Source organism: Dryas octopetala, chromosome 1 (genome assembly GCF_963921425.1).
Source record: "Dryas octopetala chromosome 1, drDryOcto1.1, whole genome shotgun sequence".
NCBI lineage: Eukaryota > Viridiplantae > Streptophyta > Magnoliopsida > Rosales > Rosaceae > Dryas > Dryas octopetala.
The window spans coordinates 21443101-21468136 of record NC_141366.1 but is presented as its reverse complement, the minus strand read 5'-3'; the positions used below and the strand labels follow the sequence as shown (position 1 = coordinate 21468136).

The window sequence follows — 25036 nt, the reverse complement described above, 5'->3', positions numbered from 1 at the left end:
ATGAATTTTTTTCACTTTTACATCTTATTTTTGGTAGAATTTAATACTTTATGGTATAACTTGTCAATTAAGACTCGTTCCTCGGTTTTAACTCTCATAGTTTTGAGCTCCCGTTCCTTAGTTAGATTTTATGTTTTAACTTTTGAGTTTTGTGCCTAAAATATAACCTTGATACCCTAAAAATAGAACCCTATACTCCAAAATTGTGAACCATGTCAAAAATGGTTTAAAATATTACAAAAAATCATAAAAGACCCACATCCGTTCTTTAGTTAATTAAACAAGACGTACTACACATAGAATTTTTGTATCATTAATTCCTTAAATCTCGAGTTTTGTCTAAATACCAAATTTAATTTTAAATTCTCTATACAAACACACCCTTTGGGGCCATAAAAATCTGTTGAACACTGATGCAATGATAAACAGAGAAAGGAAAAGGGAGGAGAGAAGAGAGAAAATGAGGGAGCACAAATTATGCGTGATGCTCAAGATGAGCCAGCCACTAACCATTTCATTATATCAAAGCATGTCCATGTAAGGACAAGAAAACCGTTACAAAGTAAATGAGGTGGAGTGACTGTGATCACATCATCACCATTCATGCATCTGTCCTATAAGGCAGTGCCAACTGTCAGAAATTAATACAAACCATTTGTAACTAATTAACTAACATAATCTTGTATTAAAGCAGCTACTTAAGAATGGAATTCAATTAGAATCCTTAATTCCAACACTCCCTTCTAAGGTTTTAATTGAATTCACTCCAAGCATACTTCTCAACAAACAGAACCTTTCCTTTGCTAAAGCCTTGGTGAATATATCTGCAATTTGATCTTCACTCTTGCAGTATAGAAGATCAATCTCCCCTTCCTGCATTGCCTCTCTGATAAAATGAAACTTCCTTTTAATGTGCTTTGATCGTTGATGAAACACAGGGTTCCTTGTCATTGCAATAGCAGAGGTGTTATCACACATTATAGTGGTTGGATCCATTTGTTCTTCACCAAAGTCTTGTAAAACAAACCTCAACCAGATAGCTTGAGTAGTGGCTTCTGCTGCACTCATGTACTCGGCTTCTGCAGTGGATAATGCTACACTTTGTTACTTTACAGATGCCCAAGAGAAAACACCACTGCCAAAAGAGAATGCATAACCAGAGGTTGATTTCATGTCATCTTCATCACCACTCCAATCACTATCACAGTAGCCAATTAGAAGTGCTGATTCCCCTTTTCTGTATAGAATTCCATGGTCAATTGTACCACTGATGTACCTCAGTACCCTTTTGGCAGTTCCAAGATGCTTGGAGGTTGGACAATGCATAAACCTAGCCAGCAAACTAGAAGCAAACATTATGTCTGGTCTAGTTGCTGTTAGGTAAAGTAAACTGCCAATCATTTTCCTATATAACCCTTCATCTGCAGCCTTGCTTCCATCTTCTTTTCGTAGCTTATCTGTAGTGGCAAGTGGGATTGAAACAGGCTTGCAATCTTTTAAGCCAAACTTGTCCAACAGACTTGAGGCATATTTTCGTTGATGAATGAATATACATCCTTCCTTTTGAACAACACCAATGCCAAGAAAGTGATGTAATAATCCCAAATCTGTCATTTCATATCTTCTCATCATTTCTTGTTTGAATTCCTCCATCATTTCCTTATCACTCCCTGTGTATACAATATCATCCACATAAATGGATACAATGAGTGTGCCTTTTCCCATTTTGTGCCTCACATACAGAGTTGCTTCACTTGAGCTCTTTCCAAAACCACACTGCAGTAGAAATGAGTCAATGTTGCTATACCAAGCTCTTGGAGCTTGTTTAAGTCCATAGAGAGCCTTTTTTAATTTGTACACCTTGTCTTCAGCATTTGAAACCACAAATCCCTCAGGCTGTTCAACATAAACTTCTTCCTCTAATACTCCATTGAGAAAAGCTTATTTCACATCTAATTGATATAGCTTCCACCCTTTCTGAGCTGCAAGTGCAATTAAGGTTCTGATTGTATCCAATCTAGCTACTGGTGCAAAGGTCTCGTTGAAATCCACTCCTGGCTTTTGAGTGTACCCCTTTGCAACCAGTCTAGCTTTATGTTTCTGTATTGAGCCATCGAGATTAAGCTTTGTTTTAAAAATCCATTTCACTCCTACAATAGGCTTATCTCCTGGTCTACACACAAGTTCCCAGGTATGATTTTTCTCTATCATATTGATCTCATCTTCCATAGCCTTTTGCCATGCTTGATCTTTTGCAGCATCAAAGTAGCTTTCAGGTTCAATGACACTAAGTTTGCAATGAGCAAATACTTCATTCAAGTTCTTCCATTTTAAAGGAGTAGTGTCATAAGTTTCAGTCAGCACAATCTCATTTCTTGAGTTGACTTCAGGTGAATCTGATCTCAAGGAATTTTCAGCAGCAGGAGGATCATTGTTTGGGGATTCCTCCACACTGTGTTGAGTTTGGTTAGGCAATTCTGAGCTTGCAGACATATCATCTTCAATTTCCCCATCTGTCCAGGGCACAGTAGTATATGTAATCTCTTCCTTTTCCCAATTTCACAAAGCAGACTCATCAAACACAACACTTCTAGAGACAATAACCCTGGCTGTTCTTAGATCATACACTCTATACCCCTTTTCCCTGATGCCATAGCCTACAAAAACTCCCTTCTGACCAGATTCATCCAACTTATGCCTTCGTTGAGATGGAATATGAGTGTAACAAATGGAACCAAAAATTCTCAAATGTTTGACTCCAGGCTTCCTTCCACTGAATTCCTCAAATGGAGTCACATTTTTCAAAGCTCTAGTGGGACATCTATTGAGTAAATAGACTGCAGTATTGATTGCTTCTCCCCAAAAATGCTTAGGCATTTGTTTTTCATGTAACATTGCCTTAGCCATCTCTACAATAGTTCTATTCTTCCTCTCTGCAGTGCCATTTTGCTGAGGTGAGTAAGAGACTGTTAATTGTCTTTCAATTCCAAATTTTTCACAGAATTGATCAAATTCCAAAGAGGTATATTCTCCACCTCTATCACTTCTCAATTTCTTGATCATGAATCCACTTTGCAGTTCCACCATTGACTTGAATTTCTTGAATACATTTAGCACCTCAGATTTGCATCTCAGAAAATAGACCCAGCACATCCTAGATTTATCATCAATAAATGTGAGAAAATATCTATTCCCACCAATAGTTTCAGTCATTGGTCCACAGACATCTGTGTGTACCAATTCAAGTAGGTTAGATGCCCTCTTAACCTTCCCTTTGTCAAAGGCTTTTATGTGAGACTTGCTTACTGCACATCCTTCACACACATGATCCTTTCCAGCAATCTGAGGTAGTCCATACACCATATTCTTATCCTGCAATTGTAACAAGCTGTCAAAGTTTAAATGGCCATATCTCTTATGCCATTTCCAGGAGGAATCAATGACAGTGGCTTTGTTTGCCATTTCAGAGCCAATGTCCTCGAGAGCAAAGGGAAAACACCTGTTCCCTTTCATCTGCACACTCACAACTAGACTTTTAAAATCTTTATCTCCATAAATATTTGCAGAAAAATCTCCAAAGATCAACCAATAGTCATGCTCGACCATTTGTCCAACACTCAACAAGTTCTCATCTAACCCAGGTACAACCATTACTTCAGTAATGTATCTTGTGCCATTCTTGGTTTTAACAGGTAGTATGCCTTTGCCAATTGATTCAACAAGATCACCTGTCCCCATTTTAACCTTGCATCTCACACTTCGATCAATGTTCACAAGTAGAGACTCACACCCTGTCATATGGTTACTATAACCACTATCCAGGTACCACACATCTTTACAATTCTCCACAGATGCTTTATGACATGCATAAAACATAGTAGCAGTCTCTTGTACCTGATTAGCATAGTTGACAACCTGTCCCCTTTTATTTGGTTGATGGCAGTCCTTCATCATGTGCCCAAATTTCTCACAATTGTGACATTTGATTTTCCCTTTAAACCAACATTCCCCAAAATGAAGCTTATCACAGATTCTGCATTTGGTCTTCCCTGCATCTGCTCCAACTCCTTTCACATTTGCAGTTGACTTATTTTCCCACTTTTTGGGTTTACCTTTCCAGGCACCTTTCTTTCCTCCACTGTGATTGTAAGGTTTGTTTTGACGATTTTGAGAGTTTGATGAAACACTCATGCTAGCCAGAGCCTTCTCAGCATAGCCTGAATCTTCCTCATGCCTATCCAGTCTGAGTTCATAGCTCTTAAGTGACCCTACAACCTCATGTACTGATATTGTATTTAAATCAATAGTTCTCTCAATAATCACACACATGGGATCATATAGCTTTGTTAAACTAATCAAAATTTTCTGTACCATTCGTTGGTGAGGAAGAGTTTCACCAAACTTTTCCATTTGATTAGTTAAGTCAAAGAATCGGGTAAAGTATGAGGACAAAGTTTCATTTTCGCTCATCCTCATATATTCAAATTCTCTACGCAATCCTTGGAGCTTCACTGACCTGGATTGTTCATCTCCATGGTACTCATCTCTAAGTAAGTCCCATGCACCTTTAGCAGTTTCTTGATTGACAATTCGAGGGAAGATCTCCCTTGAAACAGCACCTTGAATGATTCCTAAGGCCTTTGTATCCTTCATCTATTGCTCCTCAAGGTAAGAATCTACTTCCTCTTCGTCATCTACACTGAGTGCTTCTCCATCCTTCTTAACTTTCTCTTTCTTCTTCTTTGATTCTGGAATGCAAATCCCCTTTTCCACAAGCTTCCAAATCCCATAGGACTTGAAGATTGTAACCATTCTGACTCTCCAGAACTCATACTCTGTTCCATCAAAGATGGGAGCTCGTAGCTCACCATTTCCAGATCCAGCCATAGCAGCTGAATGTTGAGATTTCTCGTTGGATTTCTCACTCGCCCTTCACAGAACCAACGCCCCAGCTCGATGATCGAACCTAGGGCTCTGATACCATGTTGAACACTGATGCAATGATAAACAGAGAAAGGAAAAGGGAGGAGAGAAGAGAGAAAATGAGGGAGCACAAATTATGCGTGATGCTCAAGATGAGCCAGCCACTAACCATTTCATTATATCAAAGCATGTCCATGTAAGGACAAGAAAACCGTTACAAAGTAAATGAGGTGGAGTGACTGTGATCACATCATCACCATTCATGCATCTGTCCTATATGGCAGTGCCAACTGTCAGAAATTAATTCAAACCATTTGTAACTAATTAACTAACATAATCTTTTATTAAAGCAGCTACTTAAGAATGGAATTCAATTAGAATCCTTAATTCCAACAAAATCTACCTAGCTTGTCTCTTGGTCTCAATTGTCATGTTGCCATGAGATGTACTTGGTCCTCTGCTCCCTATTGCAGGTTGGGAAGAAAGTAGACCTATCACGTACGTATCAGATCGAACATTAATGGACGGCTAGCTCTGGAAGAAAATCATAGGTAATTGGAAGGAGAAGGTTCTTTCAAAGGCCGTCAAGGAAGATCTTGATATAAGTAGTTATCCAATAGATTCCTACTTGATCAATTAATTACTCGATCTGTGTGTTGTTTTCGGTTGATCAAGGGGGGATTTCAATAAATAAAAAATTCTATACAACCGTAATTTCATGTAGTATGTTGACTTGGTGTATCAATTTATCTAGATTATAATACATGTACAATATATACTACAATTATTAATAATCTTTCTTATATCTATCAGAATTGAATATTCATTGATTGAGATGAGATAAGTTGTGTGGAAGCAAGCATGAGGGAGGCTTGGGCTTTCGGGATTTGGAATCTTAATTTTAACCATTTGCCAAACAGTATTAATGCTGGCGACTTTTGCAGAATCTGATATTCCTTAGTTGGCATGCAGATCGAATGCTCAAAAGGCCAGATGTATTTCCCACCAACCTCTTTCATGGAGGCTAGGGTTTGTTGAGCTTTAATTTGTCATTGATATGGAGATCCTTTATTTTATGTGGGGCAGATATATAACATGTACAGGTTGGTTTTCACATGCATCACGGTATAAAAAAAAAAAAAAAATTAAATCATGTAATGAGCTCCATCATTAAGGCTTCAATCCTTCACCAAAAAATAAAAAAAATATATATAACATCATACAAACGGTTTTGTAAAGTCTAAGTTGATTATCATAAAGGTTAGTTTCGATTCTAGGTTATATTAGATTTTTATTACATCTGATCAGTGTCAGAATAAATTTTGATTTTGAACTTTTGTTATGCATGGAAATAAACATTATTAAATGAGTACACCTAATTTGGAGATGATCGAAAGCATATATGCTAGCTATGTTTTCTTGCTGTGGCGAGACAAATTATTTAATGGGGAGGTTGAAGGCCGGTCCTTCTCTACACGACTACAGTAACATATGTTGGAGTGTTTGTTTGTTTTAGGATATTGATGTCACCCATGCGTTACCCATGCATGTATATCATTATATAATTGATATATATGATCATTGTTTTTAATTTTCCTCTCTGTTTTTGTAATAATGTAGCTCATAGGATGCCACATTTTGCCTTGAATTGTCTTGAACCGTTGTATTGGGTGGAGGTGCAACCACATTGGTTATTGCCTCTTCTCCATGCAGGTGTAGATATTATAAATTCTCATTAACTCGGCCACAGGCCTTTTGATAAAAAAAAAAAAAAAAAAAAAAAAAAAATTACAGTTCCAACTCAATGGCAGGCATGAATACTAAGAGATGGCTAGCTTAACTTGCCAGTAAGAGCATATACTCAGATAAATTTAAACTTGAGTTTGCTATATATGCCACATAGTTTTTTATTTGCTGCGACGAATGAGGTTAGGATAGAATCCCTTCAACATTTATTACATCTTCTGACAATTAATGGTAACTAGAAAGTAGAAAGTAGATGATGAGAAAAACTTGCAATATAATAGGTATATATATACACTCATATTTTCACAATATCTCTTCACATATTAGTTATGTGACTATTTATTTTAAGAATAAGGGTAAATACACTCATTATATGCAAGTTTTTCTTAATATATTTAGAGTCGACGGACTTTTAAATGAATAAAATTTGGCATCCAACTATTTGCAACCATTTAAAATATGAGTCTTACTTTATAAATAAATATAATAATATTAAGAGTAACAAATTAAAGGTAAAAACAAATAATAAAATGACAATTACTCTAAGCATTGATTGTCCCATCTTTTGAAGTGATAAATTTTTGAAGAAAATAACTTACCATTCTCATGTTAGGAGATAGGAGGTATTACAAGAGAGAGAAAGAAAGAAAAAGATAAAAGGGGAGGATGGGGATGGAAGGTGGTATCACCCGGGGTGTTCTTCTCATTTTTGAGATAGAAAATCTTTTTAAAGTGATGCATAGATTAGTAAAAGACGCTTTTACACTACACATTGGCTATGAAAAGTGTAATATACTAATATGTTTGCACTTAAAACACCTCGATCTAATGACAGTGACAGTTCCAGGCATGGTAGCTACCTAATACTTCCTTCACCCATTAATCATGCCAATTGCCAATTGCCAATTGACGGGGGCATAAGCTTTATCTAGCACCATCACAAAGGACAAAGGACAGTACTGGGGTAACCCTAGGTACCAAGGTCACCCCACCTCTCAAATTTTTATTTCAACAATATTGATATATGATTAAAATTGTTCACTTTTTAGATAACCATTAAAGATTATTTCTGTAAAAAATTAAATCAATCGAAAATCGTTTAATTATATAACTGTTGTCAATTAAGTAAAAAAAATTGATGAATTTCGATTGAAGAATGATTTTTTGACCAAACCATTGGTTTTTTCTATTTAATCGATAATAGTTATATAACCAAACGATTTTTGATTAAGTTGATTTTTTACAGAAATAATCTATAATAGGTGATCTAAAAAATGAATGATTCCGATCATAAGCTAGTATTACCAAAATTATAATTTTAGAGGGTGGTGTGACCCAAGTACTGTCCCACCACAAATACAATTAGGTCCTGAAGTTGGCACCGAAAAATAATAATAATTAAGCTTTGGTTGCAGCATGCATGTTAATTATTAAGTACATTTATCGATTGTAGTTAATCACCAGACATTTTCTTAGTTTATCCCCCAAGACAACTTGTGTATATGTTAATGTGCACGTGCTTAATTAAGGGTTGATTTGCACATGCGTAATGTGTATCACGATCTTTCAGGAGCTCAGCAGGCTTGAGCAACAATAATAATACACTTGTGTTGAGAGGCGGAGCTAGAAATATATACTCATGAGCTAGAATTTCAAAGCAAAAAACATGGGCAAGTGAGATTTTTAAGAAGACAGCTCGAAAATATGGATTTATAGGCTACTTTTGTAAAAATCCTAAAATTCATTACTTTTCAACTAATTTTCCAAAAGAAATGGAGCAGGGGAACGAGCCCCCTCCTGGCCTCATGTGTTACTTATCATGTATATGCATGGAGTTGGAGCTTTTTTTTTTTTTTTTTTTCACAATTTAGATTCAACTTGATGTTCTTAGAGTTAAACTGGTTAAGTTAGTGATCGTTATATGAAGCATAAATTCATCCAAAAAGGCTTAAAAGAGTCAAAATTGTTTCAACTCTTCAAAACCGTGATCAAGAATATAAAATGTCTCAATAAAATAAATCATTTTAAAAAGTTTCTCAAAGACTTTGGTAGCTTTCTTTATCATCATATCTAACACTAGTTTTTCAAATAAAAAATTAAGATTAAATACCAAATATCAATAGTTTTTTAATAAAACAACAAGACACTAATTTTTTTTAGTTTAGGTACTAACCTAGAGTAAAACATTTTAGATTAGGTCACAAATCAATTTGTTATACAGTTGTGACTGTCGAACAGTTACAGTTGTAATTGTCGAACAGTCACAATTGTGACTATTTAAAATTTATAAAAAATCAAAATTTTTAAGGGTTTCATACTTTTGATTTATGTTTAGGGGATGAAATCTTATAACCCAAAGACTAAATATTAAAGTTTAAGCCTTGCAAATATTGAAAAAACAATAAATCAATAAAAAAATTATGACCGTTAAATAGTCACAATTCAATATAATCATGTTTTTTAAAGTTGGTACCTAAACTAAAATTTAGTACCTAAAGTGAAATGACATAAATATTTTAATAGTTGAAATGAAAAAACATTATAATTTAATACCTAAAGTCAATGCACCTTTTTTCAAATGACTGGGCACGGACATCTTTATGAGGTCAAACCGTCAAAGCCTCTTCATACATATTTTTCTTCAGTTACAAATTCAGTAGTTTTGCCGTTGGTATCTCCTCTCTCTCATTGAGTCTCTCTTTCACTCATCTCTTATCTTTATCTCTCTATTCAAGAGATATCATATCACTACAATATATAGGTAAATTTTTTTCCTTGGACCGTTTTATTTTTTGAGATGCATTTCAAATCTTGGCCCTGTTTATATTATTTATCAATGTTATTTTCTGTTTCTCTAAACTGTTTTTGAGTGTAGCCCACGTTCACCCATGACTTGGTTGGATAAAGATGTGCCCCTTCCAAGTGAGAGGGATCATGGATTTTACGAACGCCTAAATTTGTTCTTTGGACACTCAGGCCCCAAAGATTGTCTTTTTAACTTTCAATATTGGGGGATAGGATTTTCCAAACAGCCTAACAAGGCCAAACAACAAGCCCACAAAAGCCAAAAACCAATGCAGCAGGCGAAAGAGAACACAACTTACATGAGATGTGAGGTAGCAAGAGCAAAAATGCAAGAGAAATTGTCTACAACGTAGGAGGAAAATGCAAAATTAATGCAACAATTCTATAATAAGTTCACCTAATAGACTCATACAGCTTAAAAAAAGAATCACAATCCCATTTACACTGACACATGAAACACAACAACCAAAATAGATTACACTAGCTAATTCCAGTACCTCCAAACCTAGCATCATAACTTCAATGTGACTCATCTAATGGCCCAGGATCCATTCACATGAAAATATAATAATAATAAAAACATGAAAGTTCCACATGATAATGTATATCCGCACCCTTCTCAAGCGCACAGTGAGATAAAATGCAGAAGAAATAGGTACATAGAGATATTATTCAACAAAAAAGATAAACAAAGATCCCACCAAAACTTCTCCTGCACTAGATGTCGGCATGTAGCATGAGAAATTGGTAACTGAGCTGGAATCAATCATCAGTCAGTGTCATTTTATGTCTGTACTAAGCATGCCTAACAGGGCAAAACATAAATTAAATAAATGCAGCATTTGGGCCCAGCATTGTCCTTTTTGCACCAAACTATTTTCAGGAATCTCTATCTGGTATATGTTTAAATTTTAAGGGTCCCACTATGCCCAGAGACTTTTTATCAATTATTATTTTCTTATGGGAGTGAAACAGCCCAATGCAACCCATTGTCAAAGTACCTCAGTTTGAAATGATCCTAATTGCCTCTTCCAATTAGGATTATAGGCTTCCAAACGATGTATAAGGAACAAAACAACTATCTCCAACCAAACAAGTTCAAACTCTTCAATTAGACCAGCACTAACTCTTTGGAATTTAAGAATCACCTTGACATTCAAAGATGAAGGTCCGAGCTCAGAATTAGAACTGCAAAAGGTCCAGTAAATTTGCCTTGCAGGCTTGTCCTTAAATTTAACAATAATACTTAGTTACTTACAGGCTTGTCCATAATCTCATTTTCAGAAAAAAAAATTTTGCAGAGTATAATAAATCATATAACCAATGGCATCCAAGAGAACAAACCATCTGTTTTAAAACCAAATAGTTTTTACTACCAAGTACCAACAACAAAATCAAAATATCAAATACTTTCTACTACCAGGAAAAAAAACACAAAAACATATAATTTCGACTACCAAAGTACCAAGAAAACTAGAAAAGAAAGCCAAATAGTTCCTCACATATTTAGTTTGACAGGCCCATCCACCAGTCTACCACAGTACCACATATTACATGGTTTACAGCTATCCAAGCTGATGACTAGATAATCCAGGATCTCAAACGCCATGGGAACCTTTCAATGAAAAATAAAACAGGAAGGGAAAAGACAAAAAACATAGAATCTTACTTTACATGCAAAGCATCACAAGCGGAAAAACCCGTCACTCACTTTCAAGGCAACAGAGACAATGAACATTATATGATCAAAACATAAGAATAACCGTGCTATTTACTCAGGCCCTTGTTTCAGGGTATTCGTCTTAAGATGTTACATATTCCAGAAGAAGCATTTCAATGCCTTGTGGTTAAGTGCTTGCACGAAACCGCAAGGTCTTGGGTTCGAGGCTGGTGGTGATGTTTTGATGAAGAAAAAGCATTTCAATAAAACAAAAATACAAGTACTATGCGGTGAACTCAAAAAGTTTTTAACCAAGTAGAAAATCATTGATATCAGTCATATTGCAAAACTACTATACCTTGTATACTCAGCTATTTAAAATTTCTCCAAGAGGGGTTTGATATGCATAAGAAGTTGTCAATGCATTATGCTAGGCTGTGTATCGAACAATGTGCTACATGCATAGCATGCAAGGCATATGAAAGGTGATGTGCTTAAAACCTATCACAACGTATCAAGTACACATACAACAAGTAAAGTTACACCTTTTTCCCAAATTGTTACGCTTTTTTCAACAAGACCCAAAACAAGCATAACAGATCATCAAGAACTTTTGTCATTTTATCTTTTTGGATAGGTCATCCATCAAGAATCTTTAGGGGGGAAAAACACAATGGAATAGAATTTCAATTATGCACTTCAATGCTAAATTGTTAACAAACCATCAATTTTCTCAATAATTTACTCTAAATCTTGATTCCAATATCAATTACGATTAACATTCACAGAATCACATTTTGGTTTTTCTTTTCCTTTCCCACTTTTCTTTTATTACTGGATCCAGCTGTCAGTGGTCCAACTGACGTACCAGGCATTATTTGCATTAATATAATACAAATGACTGAACCCTAAAAATGTAAGACAATAACCTCAAACATGAATTTCTATGGTACACCAAACAAGAATTGAAAGATAAGATCTTTTGGACTGCTTCAATAAGACAAGAGAATGTGAGAAGACGGTCTTATATAAATTTTGATGGTGTTGGCCCCTCTCTCCAAAAATGATAATTTATAGTCTTTGACATAAACTATTATATGTTCAATCAAAAACAGAACACACACAAAAAAAAAAAAAAAAAAGTAGCATTCTGGATTGCCAAGACTACCAAATTGGAAGAACAGTACAATTTCAGATAAAGTGCTCCTGGATCGTGATTCACTAGGGTACTATCAAACTGTGATGAGTTCAACAGTGCTCCTGGCTCCTAACAATCAGGAGCCAGGAGATGAGCTCTAAATCATAAACAAAGCAATGAACAATCAAGCATCTTAACTGGATCCAAAAATCAATTTAGCCAGATGTGGAACAAGCCCATACTCAATCTTCATTTCAAAAGATTCAAGTTGAAGTACGATTTCCAATTGGCAAAAGTCAAAATTCCTTCCAATATTTACATTTCCGTAAGCAACTACCAGCTTAATCCCATAAAGCAAAAAGCTGTGGCTACAGCCAAAAATATATCGGATAAGAAATATCACCTATGAAGAGTAAATGAATATTAAAATCAAACCCATAGAAACAGAAAGAAATAAATGGTAATTAGTCAACTCTAAATCTGTAGACCTCTACTTTAGAAAGAACATAAAAGATTCAGTACACTAAGTTGGAATTATGACATGCGGCCGGATTAACCCAGACACCTACTCCCAGATTCAAATAAAGAAGAAATTCAATGGTACCAAGTCAATTAGATATCTTTAAGATTATAAAAGATTCATTACACTAATTTGGAAATATGGCATGCAGCCAGGGCATAACCCAGTTGGTAATTTCTCTAAAGAGAAAATCTCAAGTTCAATTCCTTCCCCCCACCCCTTCCCAAAATGTCATAACCAACTAAAACAAATGGAATAATGACATATTTAGGGGTTTTTTTTTTTTTTTTTTCTTGATATGAAATGACATATTTATGGATGATCCAAGCAATGCATATCACTCAGATATACTTCTATTTTGTTTATGCTAGTACCCTATGCTGATTTCATCTTTATATTTCTACGAAAATAACCACAAAATGAAACTCACACAAAGGATAGTAAAGAGAGAGCCTTACAAGTAATTTTCAACCAAAAAGTTTTAATTTGTAAATTAACAGAAAGATGCTTTGTTGAGAAACCACGGACACTGACATTGACACCATTCCAAATACTTCTTTCTTCAGAGAATATACTATCATTTGATTATCCACAATAAAGGATGTGTGAAGATTGAGAACTAAATCATAAAGACAAAAAAAAAAATTCCTTTGAACAGTTAATAAAAGCAGTATCATCATCATCATCATCATCCTAAGCTAATATTTTTAAGTTGTTCAAAACTTCTTCAGGTTTATGGCATAGTTCAAACAATTTACTCAGCAAACCATAATTAGAGTTCATATTGCAGCCCATTGATGTTGATGAACCAATTTATCATTTTCACGGTTAATTTATACTAATTAATTATTATTTTTTTGTTTTCCAAAACGATCCAAAGTAAACCCTCAGCTTCTGGAACAAACATAAATAATAAGTAAAACCCATATCATGCAATTTATGTCATTATCTAAATTACCAGCTAATGGAGAAAAACAAAAACTAAGGAAAACCCAAAATCTTAATACTACCATGTTTCTTCCTTCATTATCTCAGAAACTAGAGCAAGAACGAAAACAAAATTACTCAAAAATCATTCCTTTTCTTCCAATATCTATACTAAATTTAATTTTCCCAAAAGTTACTCGATAGCTAATTCAAAGACTTAAATATTCACTACTTTTTTAATAAATTAAACAAAAAAAGAAACAAACTCTGAAATTCTTTTCCCAATAAAAGAGAGGAAAAGTTAAGAGAGTCCGTTCTCAATCGAGAAAACCTGTTCGCCGCCACACCGCGTTGCGGACCCGCCTGAGATCTCTTCCCTTCAACGTCCGCCCCACGCCTTCGAGAACGGAGCACGCGAGCATCGGCGAATGTGTGGAGCTCCTCGCAACCATCTCGTGCGGCGGCAGCATCTCCCCATCGCCTTCGTCGTCCTCGCCGTCGTCGTCCGCCACCGCGTCGAATTCACGGTGCTTCGTCATCGCATTTGACAGAATCGGGACATTGACCGGCGCCGACTGGTGGTACTTGACCGAGGAATTCACCGACCGGTCCTGCGGCGGCTTCGGAATCGTCGGAATCATCTGAGAGGGCGAAGACGAGGAGGAGGAGGAGACCGAGGCCTTGTGGTAGAAGTGGGAGTGGGTTCGCGGAGTGGAAGAGTTGGAGGAGGAGGCTTCGTGTTCGGGGAGGGCGGCGAGGATGCCGAAGCTTTCGGGATGAGCGAAGGTCTTGTGGTGGTGGTGGTGGTTGGTATGGTGGGTGTGGCGAGGGGTTGAGGAGGTGGAGGAGGGAGGGGTGGAGAGGTGGGTGGGTTCGGAGGAGGCGGAGGAGTCGTTGGTCCAGAAGATATCGTCCTCGTTGAGCTCGTCGCCGAGGATGGCGGTGGAGGAGGAAGAGCTAGGGTTATTGGGTGGTGGCGCGTGGGGATACGCGCCGAGGAAGCGTTCGGTGGGTGTGGATTTCTTGGGGCGGAGCCGGGTCGGGTTGGGTATGTCCATGTGGGGTTTATAGAGGTTAAAGTCGGGTCATGAGAGAGAGAAGCAGAAGGATTTGAAAGGGAGAGGTGGATAGTGAGACAAGGGGAGTGTGAGAAGAGAGGTTTATAAATAAATAAATAATTTAATTAAAAACGAGGGAGTGACGTGGCATTCAACAGTTTTGGGAATTTCCGATAAGAGAGAGGCGTTGGGGCGGTAAGATATGACGTGAGACGATGGCAACGTATGACAAGAAGTCGGTTCCTTTTAATCTTTTGTGGAAGTAGGAGGAATCTAGGAGAGTGAGAAACGGCTTCCGTACGAAGATGACGTCCCTACAATCATTACTAAGGGTTTTTTTTTTTTTTTTGGCCACCTACAATCATTACTAAGGGTTAACTTACTCGGATTCGATCAGATTCGGATGCGTGAGCATGTAAACGTACCACCAAACACTCCACATAGATTTTTTTAAATAGGCGAGCGCTGGTGCTGCTTTCTCCGCTGAGTTTTGAGAGTTTTTCTGATAGGTTCACCTCATCTCTTTTTAGGGTATAAAATAAATTTTGTAAAAGCGTTATGTTAGAGTTTACCCTAAAATTTCAAACCTAAACCATAATATAAATATTGACAAACTAAGATTAAGCACTTAGTGTTGCAAAATTTTACATTATCGAGTGCTCGACGTCAAGTCTGAATGAGTTTGTAACTTTACTTCAATACCTTAAGTTTGCGCCAAATTTTAACTTCATACATCATTCTTAAATTTTAGCTATAAACTCACCGTTTAAAAAAAAAAATGTGGTTCTCTCTTTCTCTGTTTTGTCTCTCTGTCATTATTTCTCTCATCGTGGTTCTTCTCTCTCTCTCTCTCATCATGGTTCTTTCTATTACTGATCTCTCTATCTTTCTGCCTATTTTTTTCTCTCTCTCTCTTCTATTCACATAACTCTTCTTCGGCATCCATATTGGAGTTTGTTGATTGCACGATCTGGAGGTATTGTGCCGATAGTTATAGTTCAACAGTAACTATCTAGTACAATAGTTATTCGACAATGATAATGATTTGTTATTGTTGAAATTAGGGTTTTTGACTCCATCAACTAGAATTTTTGTGTTTTATGTTGGTTTATAATTTTTTGACATGTTTATAGAAGAAAAAGACCAACGATGTCATGCTTATACTTTTTTCGATTATTTGCTGCACAATGAGTATAGCCATTATTCAACAGTTACTAAACAACCACTATTAAACAGTGGCAATCATGTACAATGCAAGAAAGAAAAAAAAGACACGTTGAGATCCATGCTTAGCGAGTTTTACGTGATGTCATTAAAGTGGGCTGGATTATCACCTCTTTTTTTGTAGGGGATGGGGTTATCATTGTATTTTCTATTTTGGACTTTAAAAAAATTTCTTTTATTCAATTTTATTTTTTACAATGTAATCCTTTATTGTTTTCAATTTTATTTTAAATGTTTTTAATATTCAATTCTTATAAAACTATTTATCAATAAGCTAACAGACTTATTGCATCATGAAACTGCAAAATTCAATTTTTGTTGTTCATTTTTGAAAAATTAATTTGAAAATGTTATTAGACAGGCCTTAAGAATTCCACTACCACCAACACCTAGACTCGTCAACTCTTTCGTTCATCTAACCCTCCATTTTCTTTTTAAAGAACCCATTAGGCCATTACTCATCTTCAAGAAAGGCTCTCTCCAAAACCCAAAGTAGTAAGTTATGACATTTTTCTCAACTTAAAATTCGAGTGCGAACGCAATTTGGCATTGAAGCATGTTGCATGGATCCTTCACCAGTTTTTGTGTGACCCAATAACTATAGTATTTGGGCCGATGAATTTGAAAGCTTGAAGGTTGAAAACTTCTTAGACAAAAGATGATCTATCACTTCTGTTTATGTTAGTAATAACTGTTCTTTCTATTGCGTAAACACTGATATTTTAGCAAGCGTAATCTGTTTAATAGGATGTTCCTATCATGTATATATATATATTTTTTATTTAATCAATGAGTTGAAAATTTAGAATCAAATAAAGCTTAACTAAATAATTTTAACACGCACAAAATGAGAAAAAAAAAAAATATAGGCTACAGAAGATGCCTTGAGCCAACTAAGATGCAGTGATTTCATATTGGATGGTTAGAATCAAGAGTCCGTTAATATATAGGTATTGGCATCTAATTTTATTAACCAAAACCACCTAAAGCCTCATTCTTCCTTTGCTGGCCAACTACCACAAACTCATTCTTCATTTGCGGACATCACACCACCACTAGATCCTCACGCCACAAAAACCTCATCTACCCCGCGTATTTTTTTGACGAAAATAGACATAACAAAAACATAGCATGCAGACACCTTCCAAAATACCAGCATCAACGCATCACCAAAAGAATGGAAACTGAAACTGCAAGTCCGCAACTTCAATAAACTGCAGTTTCACTTGCGTTTAGTAACTGCAACTGCAAGTCTGCAACTCCAATAAACTGCAGTTTCAGTTCACTTGCAGTTCCAAAAAGTGCAATTTCTGAAGTTTTAGTTGACTTGCAGTTCCAGAAACTGCAGTTTGAGAAACTGAACTAAACAAAAAAAATCAAGAACCTACTACTGATAAAGAAGACACGAGGGTGGAGTTGGCTTCCCTAATAACTTTTTAGGCGTTGTTATAGTGAGAAACTTGGCTTGTTCTTCGGCAACGTCGCGACAAGGCTGGGATCAGAGTCAACATCGGGGCTCCCATCGGGTCTGGCGGTTGCTGGGTGTTCTGAGCTCACAGGGATGAAGATGGAAGAGAGAGGAACTCAGGGTGGTTCTCTCGTCGCCATCCATGGCCGGATGCACACACACGACGTCGAAGAAAGTTGCAGAGAGGGAGAGCAAGAGAGAATACAGAGATAGTGCTTGGGGAGAGAGAAAGAGAGTGATGAAAGAGAAGATAAATTTCAGAAATGAGGAAGAAAAAGACATTAATTCAACATTATTTATTATTAAATTATAAAATATTGTATGTTTGAAGTCAAAGGCAACTAAAAAATTTTCCACCCTGAGACAACAAGGCAACATGACACGTGAATGGATTGGACATGCATAGTATGACCATATGTTATGTGACTAATACTTACAAAAGTCTCTTTATTGTTAAATTTGAACAATAGGTGTAGTAGAGGTTAAATAACATGTTTGTCATGTATCCTACAATAATTAATTCTAAAATCAATTAATGATATTTAGAGTGCGAATATGCTCTCCTTATTGTGCAAAAGCGGTCAATATGTCAACATGTATAGTTTGTCCAATTGAATAGCTTATTGTGCATACATAAAAGGTTTTTTTTTTTAATGAAATAATAATTTATTTGAAGAAAGTTCCTGAATTTTTTATATATTCTCTTGTGCATGCCATTGTAAATTATAGTCACACGAAGCTTATCAATATTGTAAATTAAATTAAATATTGGGTTCAATATGGAGGAAACTGTTTTAAGTTACATACATTGATGAATATAAAAGTTATTTCTATCAAACTTTGGAAATATCATGACGAACTTATTGCACAAATATTGATATTTTGGCACGTATTTTATGCGTTACTAAAACTTGTTCAAATAGTAGATACAAAAAAAAACCTTATATACACAATCTTTTTGCAAAGTTCTTAAGTCTTATTTATCTTAAGATATTTATTTCCGCACTTAATTCTTTTATCCAAAAATGTGAGTGTAATTAAAAAGAAAAAAATGGCTTTTATTTTTCTCTCTCAAATTTATTCAAATGAAGGTACTTTCAGGTATTCCATCTTTAGATCATGATTTTTACCATTACAACCTTCCTTTATTGTAGCTTTAACGCAAAAAAATCCATTGAGAAAAAGGTTTCTGATTTGTTTTAGTTTTTTTAAATAAAATTGTTTCTTGATTTGGGTACGTATCTGATTTTTGTCCGGGCCATTATAGTTTTTAAGTTTTAACCATTAAAATGCAAGAATCATCGACCAAGAAAAATCATATGGTGGTCGGTGTCCTAGGAGTACTTTAATGGATTCAAAGTGATGAATTTTAGGTTAGAAATACACTAAATAGTTTTATTTCATACCGGGCCAATGTCATATCTCTAGTGTAATGTAAAATGGTGAAGAGCTAGAGAAAATGCATCTTGGAAATCCAGTGTAGATGAAAAGCCAAATGAAAAAAACAATTAATCAGATATCTCTATAGCAAACAAAAAATCATAAAAGAATTGTAACAAACCAAACTAATTAAAAATATGAAAGTTCAAATATGAAACCAAACACAATAAGTGGTGTCTTATAAAAGAATGAGTGTTGTAAGAATTTAGAAATTGAAAGTAGTTTATTAGATAACAGAGTTTCATATTAAAAGCAAGGTTTACATATATATCAAATGTGTGTTTCTATTGACTTGGCTTTTTGTCTCTATTTTTTCTAGTCTCATATATTGTCCTCGTACACCCCTTTAGCTTTATTTTTGTCGGGTGCTTTGACAATGTGGAGATTATCACAACCTTGCACCTCACATTCTTAATATCCACCATATATGCACACATGCATACTCATTTTACCCAGCATGACTAAATAACAAATTAATCAAACCCAATAAAAAACAATTTCAACCAACAAATCTATGGAAAGAGAGTTCTTTTCAGAGACAATATTTGGCTTCCAAAATGAAGTTACTTTTGCTGCAATAACACCATCTTTTGGCTGCACTTCTTTTTTTGTCAAAATCTTTTGGTTTTTAAGAGCTAACATCTCTAAGAACCCAAAATTGTGCACACGGATTATAAACCAAACACCACGAATGTGCTTGGAAACCAAACATATATCATAGTCATGACTAATTGTAAACCAAAATCTCCATACGCATAGAGATCGAATTAAGCAGGAACAACAACATGACATTTTCAAAAAGAAAGAGAGATCATAGAAGTGTGTCAAGATTGCTTGCTATGTGGATTACAAAAGCTTAAGCCTTTCCTTCAAAAGACAAACTTAGAAGTCCAATGTCAATGATATTAAAAGAATCCCATGCTGCAACAATAGGAAGATTTCACCTGGGGTAAAAGGTACGGTTAATCAGAAGATGCCAATAAATTGAAGGAAATCAAATTAAATTTTCAACCACAGTTTATAGGTTAATCAAATTAATGATTTTGGGTGGACTGTACGTGGTTGAGAGCTATAAACAAACATGTGGTTGAGTGTTCTTCTTATGTAGACTCGGTTGATTTTGGGTGTGACTGCATGTGGTTGAGAGCTACCAAATTAATACAGAGCTAAACAATAAGGAAATTGAGAAAAAACAACTCTAAAAGATAATAAGCATACAAATACCTGAGATCATTATTTTACCAGGCCCTCCCTTCTAAGATTGCTTGATTATTGCAAAGACATCATAGAAATTGAAAAAAAAAAAAAAAATTACGAAGAGTCATGGTAGAACATATAAAGGACCATTAAATTTAAGTTTTGATGGGAGAGAGTGCAAAGAAAAAAGTAAGAGAGTGATTTGAAACTCATAGGAATGAAGGTAGAGAAGAAGCATTAGGAATCCGAAGAAGCAAGTGTTCGTTTTTATGTGGGAACTGCTCATAACCTGCACACACGTTAAACGCTAAACGTGTTCTATGGTTTTTTTTTTTTTAAGTTGGCTTGATAAATTCTTTCTTGGGTTTTACTATTATACCCTTACTTTATTAAATTGCATCTTGTAACTCTTTTTTTAAGAAGGGGGTAGTTTTGGAGTTATTGAATGTTTGACATTCCTCCCCTTCATATACTAGCCTCTTGGCACGTGCTCCGCACATGTCAATTGACATTTTTACTATGTGTTTTTTCTTTTTGTATTATGTTATTAGTTTTATATCATTATGTTTAAAGGTAGTGAGCTGTTTTTCTTTTTATTTTTGAAATTTTATTTTAATATTTGTAATTTATAACTATGTCGTTATTTATTGGTTTTTTTTAATGATATTGTTAATTTGTTAGTTGAATGAAGGGTAATTTAAGTAATCTCATTTTTTGTGAAACTTGTAACACCAAATTCTTCTTTTGGCTTTATAATAGATAGATATAAATTATTGGATCAATTAACTCAAACTCTCAAAGAGTTGAAATGCTAATTAAGAAAAAATCATACCTTTTTTTTCTTTGGACCTGAGAATAATGCTTAATTTTTTTATTAAAAAATAATGCTTCATTAAATGGCGGCAAAACATTACTTGCAAATTAAGAAAGAGATTTCCAAGGCCGAGAAGGATGTGATGACCGCCTGCAATTCTTTTAAAGTCTACAATGACTCCAAAGTAATTCATACTTCTCCTTCAGTCTCAATCCCTAGGGTTCCACCTCCAATCTCTCTGTCGCTGCCGTCTCCGCAATTAGGGATTTTGGGTTGTGAATCGAATTCTCCCCAATTAGGTTTGGCATCGACGTTTTCGAGTTGGAAATTTCCGATTTTGGCGACCCAAAAGATGCAGATAGAGCCATGGCTGAGTCTGAGGTAGGTTCGATTATGTGGAGCTCCGTCGCGAACCAGAATTCGGGTGGCATGGAATTGGGGTCGTCCGACATGTGGTTTATCGGCTGCCGGTTTCGTCTTCGATCGGCATTGGATTCGTACTCCGTGGCTTGCGAGGCATTCTCTGAACAGCGTCGTCTTCTTAACCTTGTTCCGGTTGGGGTTTAAATCAAGCTCCTTTGAGAAATCGTTTTCGTGTTTTCGCTCTCTGAAGAAACAAAAAATTGTTTCTTTGGTCGTTTTGGGTATGGATTACTGTTCTGGTTTGATGGGTTATGGTGAGGTTGTGGAGGAGGATCCAACTGGGAGATACTTGCGGTATGATGAAATCTTGGGGAGGGGAGCATTCAAGACTGTATATAAGGCATTTGATGAAGAAGATGGAATAGAAGTAGCCTGGAGCCAAGTGAATATTGAGGAGGTATTGCAGTCCCCGGAACAGCTTCAAAGATTGTACTCGGAGGTTCATCTTCTCAAGTCACTAAAACATGAAAATATTATCAACTTGTTTAACTCTTGGGTGGATGATAAGAACAAGACTTTCAACATGATAACAGAGTTATTCACTTCTGGGAGTTTGAGGCAGTATCGGAGGAAGCATAAAAATGTTGAGCTCAAGGCCATCAAGAACTGGGCAAGGCAGATTCTTCGAGGCTTACACTATCTGCATTCTCACAATCCTCCAATCATTCATAGAGATTTGAAATGTGACAACATATTTGTCAATGGAAATAATGGAGAAGTTAAAATTGGAGATCTTGGATTGGCAATAGTCATGCAGCAACCTACTGCCCACAGTGTGATTGGCACTCTGGAATTCATGGCTCCAGAGCTTTATGAAGAGGAGTATAATGAATTAGTCGACATTTATTCTTTTGGCATGTGCATGTTAGAAATGGTGACCTGTGAATACCCTTACAGTGAATGTAAAAATCCAGCACAGATTTATAAGAAAGTTACCTCTGGTATAAAGCCTGCTTCACTCAGTAAAGTGAGCAATCCTCAACTCAAGCAGTTCATAGAAAAGTGTCTAGTTTCAGCACCTATGAGATTGCCTGCAATTGAGCTTTTGAAAGATCCATTCCTTGCAACTGAGCTCAGTTGTGATCCATCCAGTTTGCCCAAATCAGTGAACTTGCCACAGCCTGAAGCTCGTCCAATGGACATAGATGCTAACTACCAGAAGCTTGCTGTTGGTTCTTGTACAAAAAGTGGCAATGTAACATCTAACTCTTCATTTATGGAGTTACAGAGGTTCACTGAGAATAATGAATTCACTTTAAGAGCAGAGAAAATTGCTGATAATACCATCTCTTTAACTTTGCGCATTACTGATCCATGTGGTCGGGGTGCGAGGAATATCCAGTTTGAGTTCTATCTTGATTCTGATACTGCAATTTCAATTGCTGGGGAGATGGTTGAGGAGCTTGATCTTTCAAATGAAGATGCCTCTGTCATAGCTGAGTTAATTGATAACTTGATTGTGAAGCTTGTACCCCGCTGGAAACCTTCATTCAGAAGTTCATCATCTGGAGCAAATAGTTCATGCCAGGATTATCCTCTACTTGAACATGATGTAACCTTATCCTCCGAGGCACAGTTGGCGTATGTGAAAGACCAAGTTGGTTCTGATGTTTACAGTTCTAGTCCAGATTGTATGGTTCGTGGTGGGCTTAAGTTGAAGAGTTATGAAGCAAATTCTGGGGATTCTGTCATCATGAATGACTCAGCAGTCAACTCTCGTACCTCATTTATTGATTCATGCCCTGGCATATCGAACACTTTTAGCTTGTCAAGCATTTGTTCCTTGTCCGAGTTGTCTCTAGGGGGCAAACATGAGTATGGTGAGCTAAAATTGGAGCTGGATGCCATTGATATGCAGTTTAATCAACGGTTTCGTGAACTCTTTAGGATGAGGGAAGAAGCAATACAAAGTGCAAAGAAGAGGTGGATAGCACAAGAGACAATAGCCGTCAATTGATGTACTATAATACTTTAGTTTTGCTAGGCAAAGTAAACTACTTTTGTTGTGGTTCAAGCTATAGCACAATAATGAAAGCCACACACATTTTCATTATGTAATGGAATTGCATGTCTTGGAAAATGTATATCTGAAACATAAACTTAGACCATGGATGCCATGCTTGCAGTTGTAGGCTTTTGTTACTTTCATTTAACATAAAAACAAGCTAGAATTTGCACATCTAAATTAATAAAGAAAAATACTATTTGTTTAATTATATGCTGTATAAAAACAAACACAGATGAATTAACTAGCTTTATTTTTAAACGCTAGCTAGTCTTTTACTAGTCTTTTTTTTTTCTCTTTTTAATTTGGGTCAGAAGCCTTATTAACCTAGCTTTTTAAAAATTGCAGCAATTTTTTTTTTTCATTTTGTGCGTGTGTATATATATATATGTTTGCTTTTCAACACTAGGCTTAAAATGGTTGGAAATCTTATATCGAAGTTACTCTTATGCTGCAAAGGAAGTCAGCCATAAACATAAAGTAAAGACTAAAGAAAAATATTCTGCCTGTACCTAAAGAAACAATGAACCAAAAATTTTGGTTTACCTTTTGGGCAGTATATTATATTAATAGGAAATGTCTTTTGATCACTAGTCTACACCCAGTATTTAAAAAATATATATGATTTTGTTTATTTGTCATGTGTAAGATTACTGTGAAAAAGCTTGTTGGGAATACACATAACACATGAAACAGTTTATATTACATATGACAATTTTGGTTAAAGTTTATTAACTTGCTGTGAAAATTTTGAGTAGCCTATTTGGTGTCATTCCTACTTGCAGATGACCCAAACCTATTTTCGATAAGGTTATATCATGGGGGTTTAATGACTGCAAACTCATATATTGGGGGCCATATCACTTGGTTTGATTTTCGTGACAAAGACAAAATGTCCATGCTTGAAATGGATGACATGATCAAAAGTTTGTGTTATAGTGGGATAATTAAATATTGGTATAAGGTGATGTTGGCCCCAATGAATGGTGCTTTAACTCTTCTACAAACTGACAGGGATGTAGAGGACATGTGTGCCCTTGTAACAGATGTTACCCGAGTGATAGATATAATACTTGAGCATGTGAAAGCTGTTGAATTTTTACAGTCAGAATGCTAGTGTGGAAATAAGAGAGATTGATGTAGATGGTCCAGCCAACACTACTACTTCTGGTGGTGTATCCTACACTACTAGTTTTGGTGGTCCGACCAACAACTACTGCTGATATAAATCTAGTTGATGAGATATATTGAAGTGGAAGTACAAAATGGTCACAGCGAGGAAGAGGAAGATGATGACTCTAAAGACTCTGATTTTTTTGAGAGTGACTATAGTGCAGACAAAGATGATTATTTTCTGTTTGAGGATGTTATTGACAAGAGTGTTGAATGGTATGTGGGGAAGAGTAATAGGAGTGAATGGGTTGATCCAGTTGAAGAGGCTTTTTGATTTAAGGTTGGTGATTGTGATGTTGATGAAGAAGAATACAAGTCTGATGAGTTTACCCAGTGGAGATGATGAATCTGATCGATGATGAAAAATGGAAGCATATTAAGTGGCCAGCATATTAAGCATATTAAGAAGCATATTATAAAATCAAGGTTGAATGCTCTACCTAGGTTGTCCATGGCATAAGTATGCATCAAGGCTAAGGGAAGATGGTAGCTTGCAGGTATGCTAGGGACTTAAT

General features: G+C 35.8%; 1 protein-coding gene and 1 pseudogene across 1 annotated transcript; one reads left to right on the top strand and one right to left on the bottom strand.

The window, feature by feature from the left end:
* Positions 1 to 13681: 13681 nt before the first annotated feature.
* On the bottom strand, positions 13682 to 14834 carry LOC147299092 (protein S40-7-like). The gene has a single exon (XM_086247854.1). It carries the CDS (start codon positions 14775 to 14777, stop codon positions 14037 to 14039), a length of 741 nt encoding a protein of 246 aa, XP_086103980.1. The 5' UTR covers positions 14778 to 14834; the 3' UTR covers positions 13682 to 14036.
* Positions 14835 to 21153: 6319 nt separating this feature from the next.
* LOC147299091 (putative serine/threonine-protein kinase WNK10 pseudogene) lies at positions 21154 to 23340 on the top strand (annotated as a pseudogene).
* The last annotated feature ends 1696 nt before the right edge of the window (positions 23341 to 25036 follow it).

Excerpts from the sequence above, each read along its gene's own strand:
- LOC147299092 (XM_086247854.1), bottom strand. The coding sequence starts at position 14,777 with ATGGACATACCCAACCCGACCCGGCTCCGCCCCAAGAAATCCACACCC.